This window comes from Anolis sagrei, chromosome 4, assembly GCF_037176765.1.
Source record: "Anolis sagrei isolate rAnoSag1 chromosome 4, rAnoSag1.mat, whole genome shotgun sequence".
NCBI classification, from domain to species: domain Eukaryota; kingdom Metazoa; phylum Chordata; class Lepidosauria; order Squamata; family Dactyloidae; genus Anolis; species Anolis sagrei.
Genome location: NC_090024.1, coordinates 121,005,049 through 121,030,094, shown reverse-complemented (window position 1 = coordinate 121,030,094; position 25,046 = coordinate 121,005,049). Strand labels below are relative to the sequence as shown.

General features: G+C 40.5%; 1 protein-coding gene across 2 annotated transcripts in view; it reads left to right on the top strand.

Annotated features, from left to right (window-relative positions):
- The window catches only part of HMCN1 (hemicentin 1), a 379,978-nt gene that overhangs the window by 156,706 nt on the left and 198,226 nt on the right, over positions 1 to 25,046 (top strand). For both annotated transcript variants that reach the window (XM_067467610.1, XM_060774510.2), the window contains exons 24-30: positions 3,200 to 3,472; positions 9,169 to 9,264; positions 11,311 to 11,505; positions 11,672 to 11,802; positions 18,015 to 18,162; positions 19,443 to 19,569; positions 24,752 to 24,906. In XM_067467610.1, coding sequence (XP_067323711.1) covers positions 3,200 to 3,472; positions 9,169 to 9,264; positions 11,311 to 11,505; positions 11,672 to 11,802; positions 18,015 to 18,162; positions 19,443 to 19,569; positions 24,752 to 24,906 — 1,125 coding nt within the window. The remainder of the gene's footprint in view (positions 1 to 3,199; positions 3,473 to 9,168; positions 9,265 to 11,310; positions 11,506 to 11,671; positions 11,803 to 18,014; positions 18,163 to 19,442; positions 19,570 to 24,751; positions 24,907 to 25,046) is intronic.

The following is a 25,046-nucleotide window of genomic DNA, read 5'->3' as shown; positions in this document are numbered from 1 at the left end:
GGAAAGAAAGAAAGAGGTAGAGAAGGAAGAAAGGAGAGAAAGGGGGAGGAAAAGGGGGAAGGAATAGGTAGGGACCTCTCTTTCGTAATAGTCCAGATATCTACCTCAACTTTGATAAGTTTTACTATAGGCCACAGCAACGCGTGGCAGGGCACAGCTAGTATATTACAAAAACATAGCTCTGTCTAATCTCTTGCAACTCCATATTCAATCTCTTACATTGCATATTGCTATTTATCTTGTATATACAAAATTTCACTTGATGCCTATGTGTAACAAAATTTTAGTAAAGTTTATATTCTGGCATTTTATTATCACATCTTAGTATATTGCATAGGAATATAATGTGTTTATACACTATGCAATTGTCTTATTTATTGTAAGGTAATATTTTGACCCTCACTGTGGCTTTGTGCAGAAGTAATCATGTCTGGACACCCATCCCAGAAAGTGTGCACTTTCTGAGGTGGGTGTGGACAGGCCCCCAGAAACATCTGCATTTTTTTTTAACGTGGATGCTTCTGGGATAAAGACCTGTCTGGATCCGGCCTAAAGCCCCTTAGCCATATAAAATCCAGATTATATGATTTGAACTTGATTATATGGCAGTGTAGACACCTATAATTAAGTTCAAAGCAGATAATATGGATTATCTGCTTTGATAATCTGGATTATATGGCAGGGTAGAAGAGGCCTTAAATAAAGTGTTATTGTTTTTAAATTGTTTTAAATTGCTTTTAAATTTTGTTAGATTTTAGCTATTCTTGTAAGCCGCTCCGAGCCCCAGGGGAGTGGAGGCATATAAGTTTAAATAAATAAAAAAATAAATAAATATGTCTGACTGAGGCTCTGCAGAACTCTTGGTAGTTAGAATAGACCCCTGCTAGCTGGAGAAATAATATTGTATGTTATATTGCAAAATATAGTGGGACTCCATGCAGTCATGCCGGCCACATGACCTTGGGGGTGTCTATGGACAACGCCGGGTCTTTGGCTTAGAAATGGAGATGAGCACCACACCCCAGAGTCAGACATGACTGGACTTAATGTCAGGGGACAACCTTTACCTTTACCTATATTGCAAAATAAATATCCTATGTTCTGTATATAATGCACAGGTCAGTTAATAACTTGTAGCTATTGTTACTCGTTATAGAACACTTATATTTTTTTCTCTAATTGGACTGCATTGTATCAAAGGTACAAATGTTTTAAAGTGCTTACTTTTTGCTGTTACTCTGAAGTTATTAAGTGGAAGTCCTTGGCCGCTTACAGACAGCACTTAAATGTACACTGAAGCGGATTTAAGAAACCCATACTTCATTAGACTCGGGTCTTTCAGGAAGACCCCAGTCTAATGGAGTATCAAATTAATTTGGGACAAAGTATGGCTTTCCTGGATTGTAGCTGGTTTTTCAGGCTGTATGGCCATTTTCTAGAAGCATTCTCTTGACATTTCACCTGCATCTATGGTAGGCATCCTCAGAGGGCATCCTCACAACCTCTGAGGATGCCTGTCATAGAAGCAGGTGAAACATCAGGAGAGTATGCTTCTAGAACATGGCCATACAGCCTGAAAAACCTACAACAACTCAGTGATTCCAGCCATGAAAGCCCTCAATACGGGGTTTCCTGCTTTGTCTCGAATAATTCGGTTAATTCAGAGCTCCCATATTATGGGCCCTGTCTGGATGGGCCCCTAACAGGCATGTAGCCGGGGGGGGGGGGGGGGGGGGCTCAGGGGGCTTCAGCCCCCCCCCCCCAAATTTTCATGGTGGTTCGCGAAAAGGCCTTACTGGTGCATTATTTAAACTGTTATGTTTATTCATATCATGATCTGATCACCATACTCAATATATCCCATACGCATGGGGGTATTGGGGTAATGATACAAAAGGTTTGCTAGGCTAGACCCTCTTTCACTCAGACTCAGCCCCCCCCGAAACTCAGCCCCCCCCGAAACCCCCCCTGAAAAAAAATTCAGCCCCCCCCCCCCCCGAAATGAAATCCTGGCTATGGGCCTGGCTCCTAATATGAAATAATTTGTCCTTCTCTTCCAACAGGTTTGTTGAAGATCTAAAAAATGTGGTACTTTGCTTTCCAGTAATTTTTGTTGGGTGGGGAAAATGTTTTTGTAGCTCATCTTAGGAAAAATTCCAGGAAAAAGAGATCAAGACAAGTATGTTTTTTTAATCAGCTAAAGAAACAGCTTTCCCATTTCTGGTGTTTAAATCTTAGGTTAAAGTTAAAGACCAAGATGTCTGGTTTTTTAAAAACATTTTTCTTATATTGCATAGGAATATAATGTGTTTATAAACTATGAAAATGTCTTATTTATTAGGGCTGGGCAACCACGGAAAAAATTGTTTCTAAACTCGATTAGTTTTTAGGGAGTTTTTGCGTTTCGATTTTTAAATTAATTCCAAAATTTTCCTTAAATTTTTTTTGATATTTACGAAATTTCGTAAATTGCGAATAAATTACAAATCGATTTCGAAACAATTACGAATCGATTCGTTAATGTCGGGCGCGATCGCGCAATACGCTAAAAAAACCTCCAAATGGGACAGGAAGCTTCCCTCTCCCTCTGTTGTTGACTGTTGGTGTGATAATTTTTTTTTCACTGAGAAAACAAACAACGACTATAAAACTTGCACCAGACATGCGGAAATAATAACGAAACGATTTCGAATCAATTACGAATCGATTTCGAAACAAATACGGAACAATTACGAAACGAATTGAAAAAATTCGTTTCGTTTTTTAGTTGCTCCTGAATGGTTCAATATCGCTTCGTTATAAAAAAAATAACGAATTAATAACGAATTACGAAATTAACGAACGAAACCGCCCAGCCCTATTATTTACTGTAAGGTAATATTTTGATACTCACTGTGGCTTTGTGCAGAAGTAATCAAATTGAATTCAATTGTTATTGTTCTCAGATGGCAGCCTTCACATAAGTTAACATAGTTCATTGGTAGATAGTCCTGCCATCTTCCCTCAATATATAGTTATACAAGCTTTTGTAATTCAAATAATGCACAGATAATAGTATCGATAAGATGACCTATTTATTTTTAATACAATAGGAAAGTAGCAATCTTAAAATATTACAGGATCTGGGTTAGTCACATATTACTGAATTGATTGCTAACATCTTCCAGCATTTGAGCATTAATGAAAACACTTTGCTTAGTTCCTCCAAAGATACAACGTGGGCCTCGCGTAATGAAAGTCAAAGTTGGCCACAGAGTTGATCTTCCTTGCAATGTTCAAGGGATTCCGCCTCCGATGATCACTTGGTTAAAAGATGAGGATCCTCTTTTAATAGACAACAAACAATACGCTGTTGCTACAGATGGAACATTGAGCCTCATTAAAGTCCTGCTTTCAGACTCTGGGACCTATACATGCAGAGCAAGTAACATTGCAGGCCACGATGAGGCAGAAATATTGATCCACGTTCAAGGTAATTATGAATGAGCAGTGAGAAGGATCATCCCATTTTTTAAAATGAGGAAATTTTAGTTTCATTTACAGTAAAGAGGCATTTCAGTAATTGTGACTTCTTTCCATTAAAAAAATTTATAAATCTATATATCTATATCTATCTATCTATCTATCTATCTATCTATCTATCTACTAGCGGTCCCCTGCCACACGTTGCTGTGGCCCAGTCTGGTGATCTGGAAAATAAAGTAGTGAGAAAGTGTTGGTTTCTAATATATGTAATGTCTTTATGCTTGTGGGTAAACAGTTATTTCTTTCTGTTTCTTTGCCAGTGTTGATGTGGAGATTGTCTGGTTTGCCTACTCTGGAACATGCAACATATCATTGTCCTTCTTTAGAGGTCCCTTTCAAATCTTTGATACTGCACCTGTCATATAAGTATGTGTGTGTGTGAATGGCTAGATGGCCCTTTGTCAGGAAGGCTTTGATTATGTTTTCTTGCCCTGGTGAAGGGAGTTGGACTGAATGGCCTTAAGGCGGCATTTCTCAACCTGGGAAGTCAAGACCCCGGGGGGGGGGGGGGTCACCGGGGGGGGGGGGGTCAGAAAAGACCACAAAAAAGACAGTATTTTCTTTTAATATATATATATCTTTATTGAGAATACAGCTCGCTCCTCAGGAGAAGGAGCTTAAAAAGAAAAACTGCTACACTTATTATTCCATTATTTTCCATTAAGGAAAGTCAGAAAGGAAATAGAAAGAGAGAAAGAGAAAAAAAGAAAAGAAAAAAAAACAAAATAAAAAGTAAGAGCAAACTTCCAGGTCTCCCCAAGTTGAAAATCTTCTCACTTAATAATAATCTGATTATTGTTATTTTTTTATCTCTGGTTTCTTATTGATATTTCCTTTGAGTTTCTTTTATAATTCACTAATATAGATATCCTTATTTTCTGTTGGTCATGAGGGTTTCTGTGTGGGAAGTTTGCCCCAATTCTGTCATTGGTGGGGTTCAGAATGCTCTTTGATTGTAGGGGAACTATAAATCCCAGTAACTACAGCTCCCAAATGTCAAGGTCTATTTCCCCCAAACGCCATCTGTGTTTATATTTGGGCATATTGAGTATCGTGCCAAGTTTGGTCCAGATCCATCATTATTTGAGTCCACAGTGCTCTCTAGATGTAGGTGAACTACAACTCCAAAACTCAAGGTCAATGCCCACCAACCCTTCTAGTGTATTCTGTTGATCAGGGGAGTCCTGTGTGCCAAGTTTGATTCAATTCCATCGTTGGTGGAGTTCAGAATGCTCTTTGATTATAGGTGAACTATTAAATCCAAGCAACTACAACTCCCAAATGACAAAATCATAATTTTTTGAGTGATGGTCACTCCTTGTGTTGTGAGATGTTTTGTTGGCAAATTTGGTGTGATTTCATTCATGGGTTCTTTTGATTTTAAGGTACTCATGATACACAGAGCATTTTTATATATAGAAGATAAGATATAATAAAAGTGAATGTTTGTATGTATGTGTGCATGTGGCAGCTTTCTGATTGGTTGCCACTTTCACAGACCACTGCAACCAGCACGGGTGACAGACCTGGACCAAACTTGGCACACATAACCCCTATGACCCCCTTTACGTCCTGGTGAGGTTTGGGGGAGGACGGACAATGTATGATGGGATTTGTAGTACTTTCAAATGCTTTGGTTTGCACAGTCCATTGTAGCCTCCAACAATGACAGAACAAGACCAAACTTGGCACACAGACCTCCCATGACCCACTTTGTGTCCTGGCACAGACTATGGATGATGGGATTTGTCCTACCTTCACCCAATTCAGTTCCCACACACTACTGTGACCCTCATGAACTACAGGCCTGGACCATATTTGACACACAGATGACCCATGCCCTACTTCATGTTTTGGAGTTGATAGGGGAGGATGGACCAAAGATGATGGGATTTGCAATACTTTCACCCAATTCAACTCCATCTTCAAAAGACTACTGAGACCCAGACGAATGGCAGACCTGGATTAAACTTGACACAGAGACTCCTCATAACCAACAGAACATACTGTAGATAGAATTTTGGGGGACATTGACCTTGATTTACAGGAGTTACAGTTCACCTTCATTCAAGAAACTGACCTCCACTGACAATAGACTAAACTTGGCACAGAGAATCCCCATTGGGTGAAACTGACTGTGATTTCAGAGAGTTGTAGTTCACCAACATCTAGAGAGCACAGAACACAGCCAACGACGGATCTGGACCAAACCTAGCAGACATACCCAACATCACCAATTGTGAATACTGGCAGGGTTTGGGGGTGATTGCCCGGGTAATCTGGGAGTTGTAGTTCACCTTTATCCAGAGAGCACTGAACCCAGCTGACAATAGATCTGGACCAAACTTCGCACACAGAATCAACATGGCCAACTGTGAATACTGACTGGGTTTGGGGGTAGTTGCCCTGGGAATCTGGGAGTTGTAGTTGTAGATGGTACCAATATCAGTTTCCCAGCAGAAACTGTGAATATCTATGATCTTATGTTTTGATTAAATAACCAATTGCTGAGTACGCAGGAAAAGTAATGGTAGACATGTTGTTAACCAGTGAACACATAAGCATGCAAAAATTTGAATTGTTCAGGCAGTCACCAAATTATATCACTTACAAATGACTCATGGTTAAGAATGGAGGTAAAACAATAAGAAGTGAGAAAAATCTAAGCCTCAGAAGAGAAATTCACTCCTGAAAGAGTTATCATGAGGAAAAGGTGTCTCTGCTGAAGCTTTCTTAATAATCCTTGTTTCCACAACAAGCCACATTATCCAGAGAGCACTGAACTTAGCTAACAATAAATCTGGACCAAACGTGGCATACAGAACCAACATGGGCAACTGTCCATACTGGCAGGGTTTGGAGGTGATTGCCTGGGGAATCTGAGTTGTAGTTTACTCTTATCCAGAGAGCGCTGAACCCAGCCGACGATGGATCTGAACCAAACTTGATGGATCTGCACCAAATTTGGCACACAGACCCAACATGGGCAACTGTGCATACTGGCAGGGTTCAGGGGCAATTGCCTTGGGAATCTGGGAGTTGTCTTATCTAGAGTACACTGAACTCAGCCGATGACGGATCTGGACCAAACTTGGGTCACAGTACCAACATGGCCAGCTGTGAATGCTGGCTGGGTTTTGGGGTGATTGCCCCGGGAATCTGGGAGTTATAGTTCATCCTTATCTAGATGTCACTGAACCCAGCAGATGTCCAATCTGGACCAAACTTGGCACACAGACCCAACATGGCCAACTTTGAATAATGGCATGGTTTGGGAAGGATTGACCCACCATTCTGGGGGTGTTAGTTCACCCAAATTCTAATGCATTTTCTAATGGGAGCAGACTGGTTTTTTTGTAATAAGTGTTACACATTACCAAACTGATATTACCAAACTTCGTAAAACAAACAATGCTTTGTCAAATAAACTGGGCACCATTGGGTTCTCAAGCTAGTTATAAAGAAAAATAAAGAGGTAACTCACACTGCACATTTGAAGAAAGACTTCGAAAAATTGGCCCCTTTCAGCACCCAAAATATCAACGTTCAATGTTTGCTTGCAATCCAGAGAGTGCTGTATAAATGACAATTGGAATGCAGAGAGATACAGTCTGTGTTAAAACAAATAGATAAACATGTCAGCATAGGAGGCATTTGTATCAACTTCAAGTGAATTCATCACTTGTGTATCTTGTTCAAGCTTTTTTTATTTGATAGCACAATTTTCTTTATTGTGGTGATAAAGAGCATATTCAGTCAGTAGCTAAATAATGGGGGTGTTGTATACTTCCATTTGTCACTATAAGTTTAGCCTGAAGAAGAGAAGGCTGAGAGGAGATATGATAGTCATGTATAAATATGTGAGAGGAAGCCACAGGGAGGAGGGAGCAAGCTTGTTTTCTGCTTCCTTGGAGACTAGGACGCGGAACAATGGCTTCAAACTACAAGAGAGGAGATTCCATCTGAACATGGGGAAGAACTTCCTGACTGTGAGAGCCGTTCAGCAGTGGAACTCTCTGCCCCAGAGTGTGGTGGAGGCTCCTTCTTTGGAAGCTTTTAAACAGAGGCTGGATGGCCATTGTAAAGGTCCCTTACCTTTTGCAGCCAGGATTTGCAGGGCCTAGAGTGAGTCTGCCAGCTAGTTTGCAGCTTAGGTGGGCCTGGCGAAGCAGCAGTAGCCATTTTAGATCAGGGAAGGTACCATCTTAGAGAGAGTTTAGAGAGGGGGAGTGTCTTAGGCCTGAGTCAGCAGAGATCGACCAGGATTGGTTTAGAAAAGGGGGCAGAGTTTGAGAGGCTTGGAGGGAAAAAGAGCTTTTTCAGTCAGAAATGGGGAGTTGAAGATTAGAGTTCGAAGAGAAAGGATGTTTTTAGAAGATTATGGTTTAAGAGTTAGGATAGGGCGAAGTTTGCCAGTGGTTTGCCAGCATAGTTAGCTGAAGCAAACTGAACAGCTATTAGGGATATAGCTGGGTTGTAGCTAGATAGGACTAGGTTAGTGTATCTGAGCTACAGAAGTAATCCTGACAGAGATTCAGTTCCTGTTAAGTTTGCTTGTTAGTGAAGAGAAGAAACTCTTTTTATTGTAACAAAGACATAACTATTATTGTAACCGCTACGCATTCAAGACAAAAGCAAATACTTTCTGTAACAGGCAAGATATTGAACTGCACTTACTTTTCCTGTTTCAAATCAATAAACTTTCATTGATTATTTAAATTTAAAAGCCTGACTCAAGTGTGCCTTTGTGGCTAAAGTTTCTTAAACAACCTCAACTGTTTTTAAAAGAAGAAATAATAGGACACAGTGCTTGGTGGTCTCAAAAGATCTTTAATATTTGGGCAGCTAGAGTGTTCCCTTACATTACAGTTTGGTGGCAGCGGAAGAAACTTAAATATACCCCTTAGACATCATAATTGGATCCAGTGATGTGGGATTGATTAATATCCCCATCTTTATAATTTGGTGTACAGCGAATTGGGATCTGATATTGATTGATCTCCCTCGAACTAATTCTTTATAGCCATCTGTCAGGGGTGATTTGAATGCAACATTCCTGCTTCTTGGCAGGGGGTTGGACTGGATGGCCCATGAGGTCTCTTCCAACTCTTTGATTCTATGATTCTATGATTCTAAGTAAGTAAAAAAGTAGTAAGAGCTTTAATGATCTCCTCTGTATCACACTTGGCTAAGTTTGTGGGTATCCAGGAGGTGACATAGCCCTGTAGATGGCAGTGTTTCTTTTTACGGAGCCATCTGGTGGAAGGTATGCTTCATATGCCAGGTAACTGATGCTTGCACACCAGTGTTTGCAGGGCTGAGCTTGATAAAGTTTATTTGTATTTCTACTCACATCCAGATACATCACAGGGGCCCATAACTGACCTGGACCGAATTACATCTGTTTTTATGTTTTGCATCGAGGGAACGTGTATTTTCCTCAAGAGAGCTCCCTAGATTAATTCTAACACAACATATGCTTTTAAAACATACATATAACTAAAATATATATAATCAAACTCCTTTATATTTCACAAGTGTATTTTTAAAAAGATGTTTTCAGAAGTAGTAAAAGTTGTAGAAGATAGACATTCGAACAGTGAGTTTATAAAGGACTCATTTCCTTCCTTTCTTTTATTTTAGAACCTCCTTCTGTTGGTATACTCGACCCACCATATAACATTCCCTTACAAGAAAGAGTAACAAGCCAGAAAATTGCTTTCCCTTGTCCAGTCAAAGGTATGGAAATTATTTTGTACTGTTAATTCCATCTTCTGGAAGCACTACACTGATATCTTCTTAGCCAGTGTCATGATAAATCAATATTGGATGAGAAACACCTTATGAAATCTGAAATTGTAGGAGAAAATTAGTATAGTTCTATACATTGCTTTTCAAGAATTAGGTTCAGTGAAGTCTTCATTTCCCAGTTTTGTAGTGTAGTGACTAGAAAAGAAAGAAAACCTGTGATAGCTTCTTTCTCTGCATTTTTTTTTTGTCTCTGCTAAGAAAATGCCATTTTTTGCAACATCGTAGAAAAAGAGTAGGTAGGCCTGTTAATACCCAGTTTGTCATGGGAAACTGATTAGATGTACAGAGAGGATAATGGCTTTGGGAGGACACTGTCTTTAGAAATGAGAAGCTCAACCTTCCAGGTTCTCCCAATGCAGATCCTCTAAGTGTATTGTAGTGAATTACTGGTATATGAATCTTCACTTGAGTATGTGCAAACCAACCCATACAGATGACTTAAGTGTATTGACCAAATTTACCTTCAGTTTTGCATATGATGCCAAGTCCTTTCTGTGATTACTTCCAAATTATTCTGATCTTCAGGCTTACTTACTTACTTAAGCGATCCCTCATTGGCCGAGTAGGATAGTCTTCCAGGATCAGTATTCTTGTGGATCCGTAGGTGACTGTGGAGCCCTATTCTTGACCTGCATCTTCTCCCACAGTGAGGGCATTGGTTTCCAGGTGGAAGGCGGTCTCGGTCAGGGTTGGCTTGACGTGCCTTCCTCTTGGCATGTTTCTCTCTTTCACCCTTCATTCATGCCTCTTCAAATTCTGTAGTACTGCTGGTCACAACTGACCTCCAGCTGGAGCGCTCAAGGACCAGGGCTTCCCAGTTCTCAGTGTCTATGCCAGAGTTTTTAAGGTTGGTTTTGAGCCCATCTTTAAATCTCTTTTCCTGTTCACCGACATTCCGTTTTCCGTTCTTGAGTTCGGAGTAGAGCAACTGCTTTAGGAGACGGTGGCCGAGCATCCGTACAACGTGGCCGGTCCAGTGGAGTTGATGGCAGAGGACCATTGCTTCAATGGTCTTTGCTTCTTCCAGCACGCTGATGTTTGTCCACTTGTCTTCCCAAGAGATTTGCAGGATTTTCCGGAGGCAGCGCTGATGGAATTGTTCCAGGAGTTGTATGTGACATCTGTAGACAGTCCATGTTTCGCAGGCATATAGCAGGGTTGGGAGGACAATAGCTTTATAAACAAGCACCTTGGTATCCCTATGGATGTCCCAGTCCTCAAACACTCTCTGCTTCATTCGGAAGAATGCTACACTCGCAGAGCTCAGGCGGTGTTGTATTTTGGTGTCGATGTTGACTTTGGAGAGGTGGCTGCCAAGGTAGCGGAAATGGTCAACATTTTCTAATGTTACACCATTAAGCTGTATCTCTGGCATTGGAGAAGGTTTGGCTGGCGACTCCAAAATTCAAAGTAAAATTCGGCCAACAAACTCAAAGTACTGTCTGTTTTTGCTAGTTGCTTCTTTAGTAGAAGAGGTACTTTATTCATTACATTTTATTTATTTATTACATTTAGATACTGCTTTTCTCACCCCTGAGGGGACTCAAAGCAGTTCACAACATAATCAAAAGCACTTTGGTTTTCTCGATTTTCAATGACAGGCAGAGCTTCTCGTATGCTTCTGTGAAGGTGTTTCGAGTGGCTTGTAGATCTTCTTCTGAATGCGCACAGATGACATTGTCATCAGCATACTGGAGTTCTATAACATATACTACTGATGAATCACATTTTCCTAGGAATGTGGCCCTTCTTTTTTGTATTAAAATTGCATGTTGTGAACAGGTGAAGACTTAAGGGATCTAGCAAGATTGTTCAAGTTGTTAAACATGCCACAGTTTGCTACTATTTAAACTGGAGCCTGAATCAGTAATAATAAAAAAATCATCCAGTATTTAGAGGCTAAAACCTTTAAATACTGTCTTTGCTTTTGAATTTACAATTTACAAACTTTAAATTTTGAACTTACACCTGTAGGCACCCCAAAGCCAATTATAAAATGGTTGCACAATAACAGGGAGCTAACTGGGAATGAACCCGGAATTTCAGTCTTGGATGATGGAGCGCTGCTCGTCATTTCCTCTGTCACACCTTACAACAATGGAGAATATGTCTGCATTGCAGTAAATGAAGCTGGAAGCACAGAAAAAGCATACAACTTGAAGGTTCATGGTAAGCAAACATTATTAAATTAGTTTCATAGGAATATTGGTTTAAACAAAAGAAGCTCCCTTATTATGTGTGAAAATTTATAATGAAAAAGATTACTAAAAAAACAAACCCAAGCATCTAAATATGTTGCTTTACATGACCAATTTTACAATTTGTTTGATTTCAGTTCCACCTGAAATCAGAGATCAGGACAAGGTGACAAATGCATCAGTGACCATTAATCAGCCTATAAGCCTGCTCTGTGAAGTAACTGGGAATCCTTTCCCCATTATCACTTGGTACATGCAAGATATTCAGGTATGTATAGGTGCAGTCAATTGTTTTCCAAAATTCAAAGTAAAATTCGTCCAACAAACTCAAAGTACTGTTTGAGTACTAGTTGCTGCTTTAGTAGAAGAGGTACTTTATTCATTTTATTTATTTATTACATTTAGATACTGCTTTTCTCACCCCTGAGGGGACTCAAAGCCATTCACAACATAATCAAAGGCAAAATTCAATGCCTTACACATATAAAACATCACATATTAAATCAACCACATATAACAATAGAATGAGGAGGGGCTTAAGGAGCTGGGCATGTTTAGCTTGAAGAAGAGAAGGCTGAGAGGAGACATGATAGCCATGTATAAATATGTGAGAGGAAGCCATAGGGAGGAGGGAGCAAGCTTGTTTTCTGTTTCCTTGGAGACTAGGACGCGAAACAATGGCTTCAAACTACAAGAAAGGAGATTCCATCTGAACATGAGGAAGAACTTCCTGACTGTGAGAGCTGTCAGCAGTGGAAGTTTCTGTGGTGGAGGCTCCTTCTTTGGAAGCTTTTAAACAGAGGCTGGATGGCCATCTGTCAGGGGTGATTTGAATGCAATATTCCTGCTTCTTGGCAGGGGGTTGGACTGGATGGCCCATGAGGTCTCTTCCAACTCTATGATTCTATGAAAACCATTAAAACAATAAAACTATAAACAATAATCACAAGCATAACATAAAACATTTATGCCTTGCATTGATCTTGAGGGGTTTTTTTTGTGTGGTTTTTTTCCTGTCAGGAGTGACTTGAGAAACTCCAAATCACTTCTGGTGTGAGTGAATTGGCCAGAAGGTAGAATTGGTAGACACAAGGATGTTGACCAGCAGATGCCCAGTTGTTTGATGTTTTACCTTCCTTGTGGGAAGCTTCTCTCATTCCCCCACATGGGGAGCTGGAACTGACAGAGGGAGCTCAACCCACTCTCCCTGGATTCAAACCACTCTTTAACTACTTCCATGTTTCCATATTCCTGTCACTCACTTTTTGAATAACCAGGTCTTAAGTTGTTTCCTAAATGCTAGGGGGGAGGGGGAAGGATCTTATCTTGATGGGGAGGGAGTTCCACAGCTGAGGGTCCACCACTGAGAAGGCCCTGTCTCTCATCTCTGCCAATTGCATCTGTGAAGGTGGCAGGACCGATAGCAGGACCTCCCTGGCATAAAGCTGGCTCATAAAGGGAGATGCATTTGAACAGGTAAGCTGGACTGGAACCTTTTAGGGCTTTATAGGCTAAAGCCAGAATTTTGAATTCTGCTCAGTAGCAGACTGGCAGCCAATGGAGCTGATGCAACAGGGGCATTGTATGCTCCCTGTATGTTTCTCCGGAGAACAATCTGGCTGCCTCCCCTTTGGATTATTTGAAGCTTCCAAGCACTCTTCAAAGGCAGCCCCACATAGAGTGCGTTGCAGCAATCTATTTGAGATGTATACTTGATGATGTCATTCAGATTTAGATAGATGCAAACTGTGCATTGCCAGTGTTTAATCACATTTGTTCTAAAGTTACCACCTGGTTTGGTAGTTATGAGTTTGTGTATGTTACATAAATTTGTTTAGAAGTGATTCTGTTAATTCAGTGAGATGCTCAGGGGGATAACATCATTTTCCAAACTCTTCAACTGTTGAAGTTGGCACATGAGTGTTAAGAAACATTAAGAAATATCCCATTTCAATCAGTATGCATCCTGTAGTTTTTAATGACTTAAGGACCTCATCACATAAAGTCGCCTGCCACTGGAGTCAGTGGGAGATATTCTCCATGGCAAATCTGGCAGCAATGGGGGAATCCATCGCCTGTAGTGCCACCTTCCCCATAACACAGGAAAAAGTGTCGCTGCTCACTCCCCCCATCCCATACACACATACCTCTTTACTGGCAATGATAACATCAGGTAGCCTCCCATTTTCTCCTTGCTTTTTCTTAGAATGCATTTAGCACAGTTTGGAAGTGGAATCCTGCTGGAAGTAGCTCTGTGTCATTTGATGGGATCTGGTGGGCTCTGTCTCCAAACTGTGCTGAGTACATTCTAAGATGGGTAAAAAAAGCCTGTGTGATGAATTGGTGAATGCATACTGTTTTCAGTATGGCTTCATGCTGATCCCATCACACCTAAATACTGTGATTCTTACTTTCAGAAAATACTTCATTTTGACTCATCACACTACCAAAGGCTGGCTCCTCCCAATCCATTTGAAAGGTCACTCTATGACCTTTACATTTGTATAAGATTGCCCAGCAACATAGCCCCCAAGTCTTAGACTATCATTCTCGTGGGATTGTCTGTGATATAAAAAGACAAGTGAAGTAAAGCCAAACTACTCTTTTATTATTTATTTATTTATTTATTTCCGTCACTTTTACCCCGCCCTTCTCACCCCTGGGGGGGGGGGGGGGGAGACTCAGGGCGGCTTACAGAGGAAGGCACAATTCGATGCCTTTGTCACATATACATACATATATAAGCAAATTAAACAATTACACATTAAAGATTAAAAACATCACTACACAACAATACAGTAACACAGTAGTAGACTAATCCTGATTTCAGCGTTCGGAGTTTCGTAAATCTGTTCCGTCTCGTCAAATTCCAGCTCATCATCAGGTCTTTCTTTAGCTGCCATGATGTCCAAATGCCTGGTCCCATATTCAGGTTTTCAACTTTTTCCTAAATGAAAGAAGGGACGTTGCCGATCTAATCTCCCCGAGGAGTGAGTTCCACAGGTGGGGGGCCACCACCGAGAAGGCCCTGCTCCTCGTCCCCGCCAATCTCACTTGTGATCAAGGCGGGGTCGAGAGCAGGGCCTCCCCGGAAGATCTTAGGTTCCGAGGTGGGACGTAGAGGGAGATCCATTCGGACAGATACACTGGGCCGGAACCGTATAGGGTTTTGTAGGTCAAAACCAGCACTTTGAATTGTGCTCGGAATTGGATCAGCAGCCAGTGGAGCTGACACAACGGGGGGTGGTGTGCTCCCTGTATGTCGCTCCGGTAAGCAATCTGGCTGCCTCCCGCTGGACCAGTTGGAGTTTCTGAGCAGTCTTCAAAGGCAACCCCACGTAGAGTGCGTTGCAGTAATCCAATCGGGATGTAACAAGAGCGGGGACCACCGTGGCTACTTCTTTTAAAGTTCTTAACATTAACATTCTGTTACACAAACAGATGCAATGGAGAAGAAATTGTGCAGATTCCATTTAAAAATGAGGTAAAGCAGCAGTTACTGATATCAGTAATCCTGGAGATCTTACCCTTTCAATGTCCAAAACAGAAATGGCAGCTGCTTCTGTCATAAATGCCCAGCCATGAGATTCTGCCCCTGGGCATGTCCATAAAGGACAAGTCATATTTTTGCTGACAGGATGCATACAGATTTTCCAATCACATGCAAAAAAGCAGTGCTTCAGCCATGGAAGAGTCCATAGTATTTTAGAAAACACAATTAGAATCCCAAGTGCAAATAATCAGTTTAGAATCATAGAATCATAGAATCAAAGAGTTGGAAGGGACCTCATGGGCCATCCAGTCCAACCCCCTGCCAAGAAGCAGGAATGTTGCATTCAAATCACCCCTGACAGATGGCCATCCAGCCTCTATTTAAAAGCTTCCAAAGAAGGTCATGACAAATATGTCACAGGTGGTAATGAAATTATCCAGCCATTGCCAGTAGTCCTAATTGCAGAGCATGGGGTCCTATCAGGGGTCCTCAAACTAAGGCCCATGGGCCAGATACGGCCCTCCAAGGTCATTTATCCGGCCCTCGCTCAGGGTCAACCTAAGTCTGAAATGACTTGAAAGCACACAACAATCCTAGCTCATCAGCCAAAAGCAGGCCCACACGTCCCATTGAAATACTTATTTATTTATTTATTTATTTATTAGACTCCACCACTCCCAATTTGGCTCGGAGCGGTTTACAGCAGTAGATTAAAACAATACAACCAACTTTAAAATACAATAAAAACGAGAACCGACATAGTCCCGAGTTAAATATAAATTTATATTTGTTAAAATTGTTCTTCATTTTAATTATTGTATTGTTTTAAAGTGTTTTTTGCATTGCAAAAAAGATATGTGCAGTGTGCATAGGAATTCATTCATGTTTTTTTCGAATTATAATCCAGCCCTCCAGCAGTTTGAGGGATTGTGACCTGGCCCTCTGTTTAAAAAGTTTGAGGACCCCTAGTCTATATCATAGAGTTTATAAATTGCAAGAGATTAGTTGCACATGAGATTAGTTTTATTCGATAAGGGAAGTAGTGTGTGAGAGTTGCACAGTTCAGCTGCAGTATTTGGTGATGTTGACGTAATTATGTGCAATGGATTATGTGCACATTTTATTTATTTATTTATTTATTTATTTATTTATTTATTATTTAAACTTATATGCCGCCACTCCCCTGGGTCTCGGAGCGGCTTACAAGAATAGCTAAAATCTAACAAAGTTTAAAAGCAATTTAAAACCATTTAAAAACAACAGTATCAAACATTAAAAGCCTGTCAGAACAGGTATGTCTTACATGCCCTGCGGAAAGCTGGTAAGTCCCGCAGGGCATGAACCTCAGGTGGCAGAGCATTCCAGACTGATGGCACCACTGCTGTGAAGGCTCTGCGTCTGGTTGCCGTTAGACACAAGGTCTTGACACTGGGGACCTCCAATAGATCTTGGTCCTCAGAACGGAGGGATCTCTGGGGTTGGTAGGGGGTGAGGCGGTCCCTCAGGTACATCGGCCCCAGACCATGCAAGGCCTTAAAGGTGAGTACCATCACTTTGAAAGTGATCCGGAGCTCAATTGGTAACCAATGCAGCTGTAGTAAGATTGGTGTTATGTGGCATCTCATCGGAATTCCCTCAAGAAGCCAAGCAGCTGCGTTTTGTACCAACTTGAGCTTCCGAATCACTGACAGAGGGAGGCCAATGTAGAGGGCGTTACAGTAGTCCAGTCTTGAGATGACCGTGGCCTGGATCACCGTAGCTAGGTCGTCCCTGGACAGGTAGGGGGCCAGCCGTCTAGCCTGCCGCAGGTGAAAGAAGGCGGTTCTGCACACGGCGGAGACCTGGGCCTCCATTGTCAACAGGGGGTCCAAAAGGACTCCCAGACTCTTTACCAATGATGACGGGTGTAGCGTCTCGCCATCCAGGGTGGGCAGATGGATGTCCCCACTGCCCGATCCACCCAGCCATAGGATCTCCGTCTTTGCTGGATTCACATGTGGATTATGTGCAATGATTATGGAATCAACCTTGGACCACGATCTTTGGATGGCGTGATTTTAATACTGAACATAATTTTTAAATGCTTAACTTATATTAATTTTAATTCAACTGATTTTAAGTTTTTAATGTCTGTATGTGTTGCAAGGCATTGAATAAATGCCACATGTAAGCCGCCTTGAGTCCCCTTCGGAATAGAGAAAGGCGGGGTAGAAATAAAGTAAATAATAAATTTATTATTATTATTATTATTATTATTATTATTATTATTATTTGAAACACAACAAGATGAGTCCACAGCAGACACTCTGCTGGCTGTTGAATTGGATCACATGTTGGACACTTCCCAAGTGTCTAGGACTGTGTGATGTATCGGCGAATAATGCGTGCAGATCCCAGTAAGGTGGCTTTCTGCAGCTGGCAGATGGTAATTTTGTCAGCGCCGATTGTGTTTAAGTGCAGGCCAAGGTCTTTAGGCACTGCACCTATGTGCCGATCACCACTGGGACCACCTTTACTGGTTTGTGCCAGAGTCTTTGCAGTTCGATTTTTAAATCCTCATATCGTGTCAGCTTTTCCAGTTGTTTCTCTGCAATCCTGCTGTCACCTGGGATTGCGACATCGACAATCCATACTTTGTTTTTTAACACAATCGTGAGGTCAGGAGTATTATGCTCCAAAACTCTGTCTGAATCCGGAAGTCCCAGAGGAGTTTGGCGTGTTCATTCTCTGTAACTTTTTCCAGCTTGTGATCCCACCAGTTCTTTGTCGCAGGCAGATGGTATTTGTGGCACAAATTCCAATAAATCATCTGAGCAATGGTGTTGTGCCTCTGCTTGTAGTCTGCCTGTGTGATCTTCTTGCAGCAGCTCAGGATATGATCTATTGTTTCATCTGCTTCCTTGCAGAGTCTACATTTGGATATTACTATATTATTATTATTATTATTATTATTATTATTATTATTATTATTATTTGTTCTTTTTTAGGTTGTGGAGAGCAACACTCTACAGATTCTAAACAATGGAAAGCTGCTGAAGCTTCTTAAAGCTTCTGCCAGTGATGCTGGCCAGTATTCATGTAAAGCCACCAATGTAGCTGGGAACTCAGAGAAATTATTTATTGTAGATGTGCAAGGTTGGTCTCATCAAAGATGGTACTTTTTGCAATATCTAATAAGGGTACTATGATTGACACTTATTAATTTGTGTTGGAACCTTTTTTGGCATGATCTAACCCAGTGGTTCTCAACCTGGGGTCCCCAGATGCTTTTGGCCTTCAACTCCCAGAAATCCTAACAGCTGTTAAACTGGCTCGGATTTCTGGGAATTGTAGGCAAAAAACATCTGGGGACCCCAGGTTGAGAACCACTGAACCTATCTGGAAGGGCAAAGGAACCTGGAGGTTTCTTCTAATGAAAGATATACTGTATCTAAATGGGCCAGGGGAGGAAAAAAAAACCAGATTACTCTGTATGCCTGAACTATTTAGTTTTTTTTTCTTTATAGTTGTAAATCCAGATATACTTCAGATTAATGTTAGCAACAGTACCTTTGGGGAGAGGGCAGCTTAAATATAAAGTTATTTATTCATTCATTTATTTAATAGCTTTATTGATATAAAGCTTAAATTGTTGAGAATATTTCATGCTTGTTGTGCCAACTATGCTTCTTAGTAGTTCATTATGCATAATAGCTCATTATTATAATTCTCAAACTGCAGATATAGATAAAAAAATATTAAAGATATAATAAAGATATGTTCATGCCTGGTTGGAACTTGAATCTGAATTCTTCTAGTTCATAACTCAGTTCCTGTTTCGTTTCACATTTGCAACAGAAACAACTGTTAAAACGTCCCACTGCAATTGATTCCAACATCCCTTCATTCAAGTGCATAGTCTGTAAGATAAAGAGATGCATGTAGCCATGTTTCCAGTAATAAATTCTGTGTTATGATTGAGACATACTTAGATTTATAAATGTAGAAATGAAAGCAAAGAATTACACTTCATTCTTTCTGCTGAAAGAGCTATATGAGTCTTATTTAGGAACATGTATTCCATATTGAAGGAACCGCGGCAGTGCAGTGGGTTAAAACTCCAAGTTGTAGAAATTGCTGACTGGAAAGTCAGTGGTTGGAATACATGGGATGGGGTGAGCTCCCGTTGTTAGCCCCAGTTTCTGCCAACCTAGCAGTTTGAAAACATGCAAATGTGAGTAGATCAATAGGTACCACTTCAGCAGGAAGGTAACAATGCTCCATGCAGTATGCTGGCCACATGACCATCTACGGACAATGCTGGCTCTTCGGTTTAAAAATGGAGATGAGCACCACCTCCAAGAGTCGGAGCTGACTATACTTTACCTTTGAGTCCATTTGATGATTGATTGCACTATGTTTTCTTTTTCACCTAGTCCCACCTACAATAAGAAGTGCTGATACACCAAGCGAAACCTCAGTCATTCTAACCCAAGACATCACTTTTGAATGCAGAGTCAGTGGCTCCCCTTTTCCCATCATTCATTGGTTCAAAGATGGCAAGTAAGTGCTGTTCTCATTGTTGAAAACACATATGGGCACACACATGCGCATTCATATCTCTTCATCTCTTGCTATCTCTTGGTACAATAAAATGGGAGCAAAGGCATAGCTTTTTTGTAAAGTCCATACTGACAATGGTTTTAAGTAAGGCAAAGATGTGCAAGGATCATAAGTCTCAAAGCCTATGATGGAAAGAATATTCAAAGCATCCAAAAGTGACTAGAAACATATTTTTAAAATATCAAGTAACCATGATGACAAGAATCCTGGATTGGTGAGACATAGACCTCATCTACGCTGCCATATAACCCATCTTCAGAATATAGATTGACTGCATTGAATTGGATTATATGGCAGTGTAACCTCATATAATTCAGTTCAGTGCAGTTCAGTCTGCATTATATGCGTGTACACTGGCCAGTATAATGCAGTTCAAACTCTAGTCTTTGAAAAATTTGCATTTGGTTGCTTTGTGCAGAAAACATAATTTTATTAATTCCTGCACAAAAATTGTTTTTTATTCAGAAAAAAAAACGAATGGGGATTTAATCAGTGAAAATGTGCTTGTAGTTTATTTGCACAGCGAACACCCTCTTTGATGTTGAAAATAGTGATTTCTGTATTGGATTTCATATTTCTTTGCTGAAATATTATTTTTTGTTTAAAAATGCGATTTGTGCAGAGCAACCATGGATATATTTTGTGCTGGCTAAATCCTGAATTGCTAATAGCCTTTGAAAACTGTGTGGTTTTCACAGACTTTCTTGTGAGTGAGAAGGAATCTTGTAGTAAGAAGAAAATGGCTGAATTTAAATATTGCTACCTTCGAGAAGAAACGTAATGAACAATTACATCTCTTGTTGATGGTCATGTTTTTAGCACTGTTTGTATCTGTGCAGAATCATGATCTTTTGCCTTTTTGATGAAAACCATGTCCTCATTTCTTAATGCAGGAAAATTGTTCCTTATTATTTCCCTATGTTTGACCTTAAGATTATTTTTTTAATTAATTTCTATTAGAGTTTTTCCATACAATAAAAGAGGAGGAACAATCAAGTGTATAGGAAAGTAGGAAATGGTGAGCAAAAGAAAAGAAAAAGGAGAGACAAAGGGGGGAGGGATGAAGGGTGGGAGGGATTTGTCTTGTTGGGAGATAGTTTTTTGGGAGGAGTCTAATAGTGATATTGTTGTAGACTTCATATTCTTCATCTTCTTCTCTTTTGATGAAAACCATGTTCTCATTTCTTAATGCAGGAAAATAGTTCCTTATTATTTCCCTATGTTTGACCTTAAGATTATGGAACTGTTTTGTGCTGTCTGTACTTAATCTGTGGATTTAATAGGCTGTATTTCTGATAGATCATTAATGTCATTATGGCTATCTCCTAAACATGGTATTATCATCAAACGTATGTGCATTTCTTGTTGAGTATCAGTTCTTGTTGTATTTCTTCAAGTTGACTTTAACCATCAAGGTTTTCCGGGCAACATTTATTCAGATAACTTTGCCATTGCTTTCCTCTAAGACTAAAAGAATGTGACTTGCCCATGATCACCCAATGTATTTCCAGTGTTTTAAGTCTCTTGTGTGTTCCTGCTGCTTATATGTTATTTATGATATTTGTATTGTGTTTTACTTGCTTGCTTGCTTTGTTGTTTTATTGATGTATTTTTGTTGGGCTTGGCATCATGTAAGCCACCCCAAGTCCCTTTAGGGAGATGGTGGTAGGGTATAAATAAAGGTTTTTATTATTATTATTTTATTATTGAATTCTATTCCTTCTGAGGAATTATTTTATTATTATTATTATTATTATTATTATTATTATTGAATTCTATTCCTTCCGAGCCCTAGCTAGTCCAATATTCAAACCCACAATGTCATGCTGACAATACCAATTGGGTAGAGTCAAATTCAACACGTGGCGAAATTTGGCTTTATGCAAATTATGGTAGCCTGATTTCATGGCTTTGAGGTATGCCATTGTAGTGAAATCTACCTTTTAGGCGACCAGGCTGAAGCCTGAGTATCAGTAGCTGTCATCTTGAAAGACAGGCAGAAGCAGGAGGAGGAGTCAAGCCAACTCCTGATTGGTCAGAGCAATTAGGGGAGGAGTCGGTTGAGAGAGGAAAAGAGGCTGTCAGCTTTTGACAAGAGGGAGAAGTGTCTTGACATCAGACACAGAAGGAAGGGATTTTTAGGAGAGGAAGCTAAATAGGAGTCTGACAGGGAAAGAAAGCTTTAAAGTGAGCCTTAAGGATAGGGAATAAGTAGCAGACAAGGGCTAGGGTTACTGTATTGAGAGGATCAGTAACAGAAAGACTTGTCTTCTTATACTTAGGGAAAGTATAAGAGAGCTTATTGCCCTGTGTGTGAGACAGATAGGAGTCTGTTCTCTAAGTGATATTGTTTCTAAGAATAGAGCAGTCTGTTTAAGGAAACTCACAGTTTTGAAAGCTTTATTGTCAGTAGAACTAACTGTTTAACCCAACTAAGTATCTACAACTGAATCAAGTTTCTGTACCACTCATTTCATGAGTCGAAATACTCTTGAAGTTCAATAAACCTTTTCTAGTTCATTTTTAACTGGTGTCAGCTCCAGTCTGTCAATCTCCTCAGAACTAAGTCAAGTCAATAATTGAAATCTCTTTAAAGTCCAGTCAGCCAGCGAAGAAGCAATAGAAGAACTAAGGGCAAACACACCTTACCTACGACACATTCACACCTTTGGTTCCTCAGACCAATAAAAGCTGAGGTGGTGGCAGTCATATCTACCAGAAACATCGGTCGTTAATAGCTTTATAGCATTGGCAGCCAGTATCTTCGTTACAGTGGTGGCAGCGGTGGGATTCTTTTTTCCCCCCCTGCCTCAGATATATCTTTTAATTTCATTACAGCCATGCATGTCATTTTTGTATTTTTCAAAAGCAAAATGCAACCAGAAGAACAAAGAGGTTAAATAAAATAGTTACAAAGTCTAATTCAAAACAGCCCGAGATTTCATTGGGGCAAGTTGTACAGGAGGACCTGTAACCTAAAATGTCCTTTGTTAGACAGAAGCCATAATTACATGTGACATTTCTGCACACGGAGAGAGATACATTCCAGCACAGTGTACCACGAGATTGAGAGTTTGTGCCTCTGAACTATTCATCTTCCAGGAAAAGCCCATTAAGAGGATGAAATTTGGCAGTACAAATGTTAGTTGGGCAACAAAAATCAGTATATAAATGTTCTTGGACAAATAGTGTTAGCATTTAGTAATGCAGAATAGTAGCCAAGCAAAGCTCACATCCTACTAGTAAATCTGTGTTTTAAAATCTGTGTGGCAGAGAAATCTGCTGGTAGCTGTTAGCTCATGTTTTATGTTTATGATATTTTAAGGCTGTTTGGACTGATTTTTACATACTCTTGCACTGTACAGCATCAGGTTAGTGGAATAAATTATCTAAAGCTATTTGAACAAATGCACAATGAAGTTAAAGTGTTTTGAAACTAGCTCAAGCCTTGAACAAAGTGATTTTGGCCATTTCTGAATGAATTCAGCAAAGTAACTCTGGAAACCATGCTTCTGTGAGAAAGAATTCATTTTAATTCTTTCCAAAACTAGAACTGTTGCTTCCGCGGTTTCTTGGACTTAAGGAATTTGATCATTATGAATCAAATATGAACCAACTTGATTTGCACTTTCCAAGCTAAAATAACTAAATTATCCACCAACTTTTGCCTTTTCTGATTGTTCCTCTGTCTGGAAATAATCATTTTGAGAGAAAATAAATGTAGAAATTGGTATAGTGATACATTATTTCCTTGCATATATTAAAAGAAAATTTGCAAAACAATGGAACAATGGGACAGAACAAACTTTATATACTATGCGACGCACAGTACAGACAAAATTACTTTACTCGCCTCTGTAGTTACATATATGGGAATGATCTGCAGGGATGAAGCATGATGACTTTTCAGCGGCCAAGGAATGGGTGATGGTTTGGTAGCTGTCAAATATGATCATGATAAAGCTGTCTTTACATTGGTAGTCTGTTTTGCACGGGGTGAGTTTCAGTGGTACAAATAATTGTCACAGCTTACAGTTTTGGATTTACAGTATTCCCTCACTTATCATGAGTGTTCCATTCCAGGACCACCCACAATAAGTGAAAATCTGTGAAATAGGAACACTCCACCCACTCACGTGGCCAGAGTGTCCCTACTTCGTGGTGGCCTCCTCCTCGCTACCTCTGCTGCTCCCCGCCTCGGAGGCCCCTTCCTCACCAGGCTAGGTGCACAAGCCTGGCACCCAGCCTGGAAAGGAAGGAGCAGGGAACAGTGGAAGCAGCGAGGAGGAGGATGCCACTGAGGCCTTCTTCGGTGGCAGCCTCCTCCTTGCCACCTCTGCTACTGCCTGCCTCGGAGGCCCCTCCCTCGCCAGGCTGGGCACCCAAGGGGCCTCCGAGGCAGAGTAGGGACACTCCCCCCACTCGGTGGTCGCCTCCTCCTCCTCCTCCTCCTCCTCCTCCTCCTCCTCCTCCTCTCGCTGCCTCCACTGCTCCCTGCCTCAGAGGCCCCTTGGATGTCCAGCCTGGCGAGGAAGGAATGAGGAGCAGCTATACAGCATTCCCTCTATACAGTGTTCCCTTGCTGCTCCCAGCAAAACAGTGAGTCTGCAATAAGCAAACCGCGAAGTAGCGAGGGAACAGTGTACATTTTTTCCTCTCTGACAAGTTCTCCTTTTAGCTCAGGACAATGTAACTCTGGATAAAAAATAGTGAAAGAAAAATACCAATACAACATTTTTTCTTGTATGCTCTATTAGATAAAATATCATTTGATGTCAATGGATTAATGTTCAGCTGTTAGGACTTTCAGAACTTATTTTCTTTCTGTTTCCTTCTTTTGCCCTTGTGACACCTTATTGAGTAACACATAGGGAAGTATGGAGGAAAGGGAAGATTACAACTTTATCCTCTTCCACTTTGCAGTAGTGTTCCACAAGCAGAAGTCCACTATTGTGCCTGATCTTGATGAAATGATGGAAGGGGTGTATACAGAAACACAGTGGAATTCTGTGCATATCTATTGAAATGTATACTTTCAAATTCCTTGAATGTGTCTGTGGGAATGTGTGTGTAAGCGGGCTAGCACAAGATTACACATTATTGTTTTATTTTATTTTTGCAGACCCCTTTTCTCAGGAGACCCTAATATTGAAATTTTGGACAATGGACAGATCTTGCACATAAAGAGTGCTCGCAGAATTGACAAAGGGCGCTATCAATGTAGTGCAGTCAATGCAGCTGGAAAACAGTTTAAGGAACACAGACTAATTGTCCATGGTAAGTATGTAGCCTACAAAAGCACAAGGAAATAGTTCACATTATTCTGAAGGCATTTGATAATAAAATGATAGAGAAAATATTCTCTGAACTGTCCCAAAAAGCAGGCAGGTCAACCTAGTGTGAAAGAGAATTTAGGG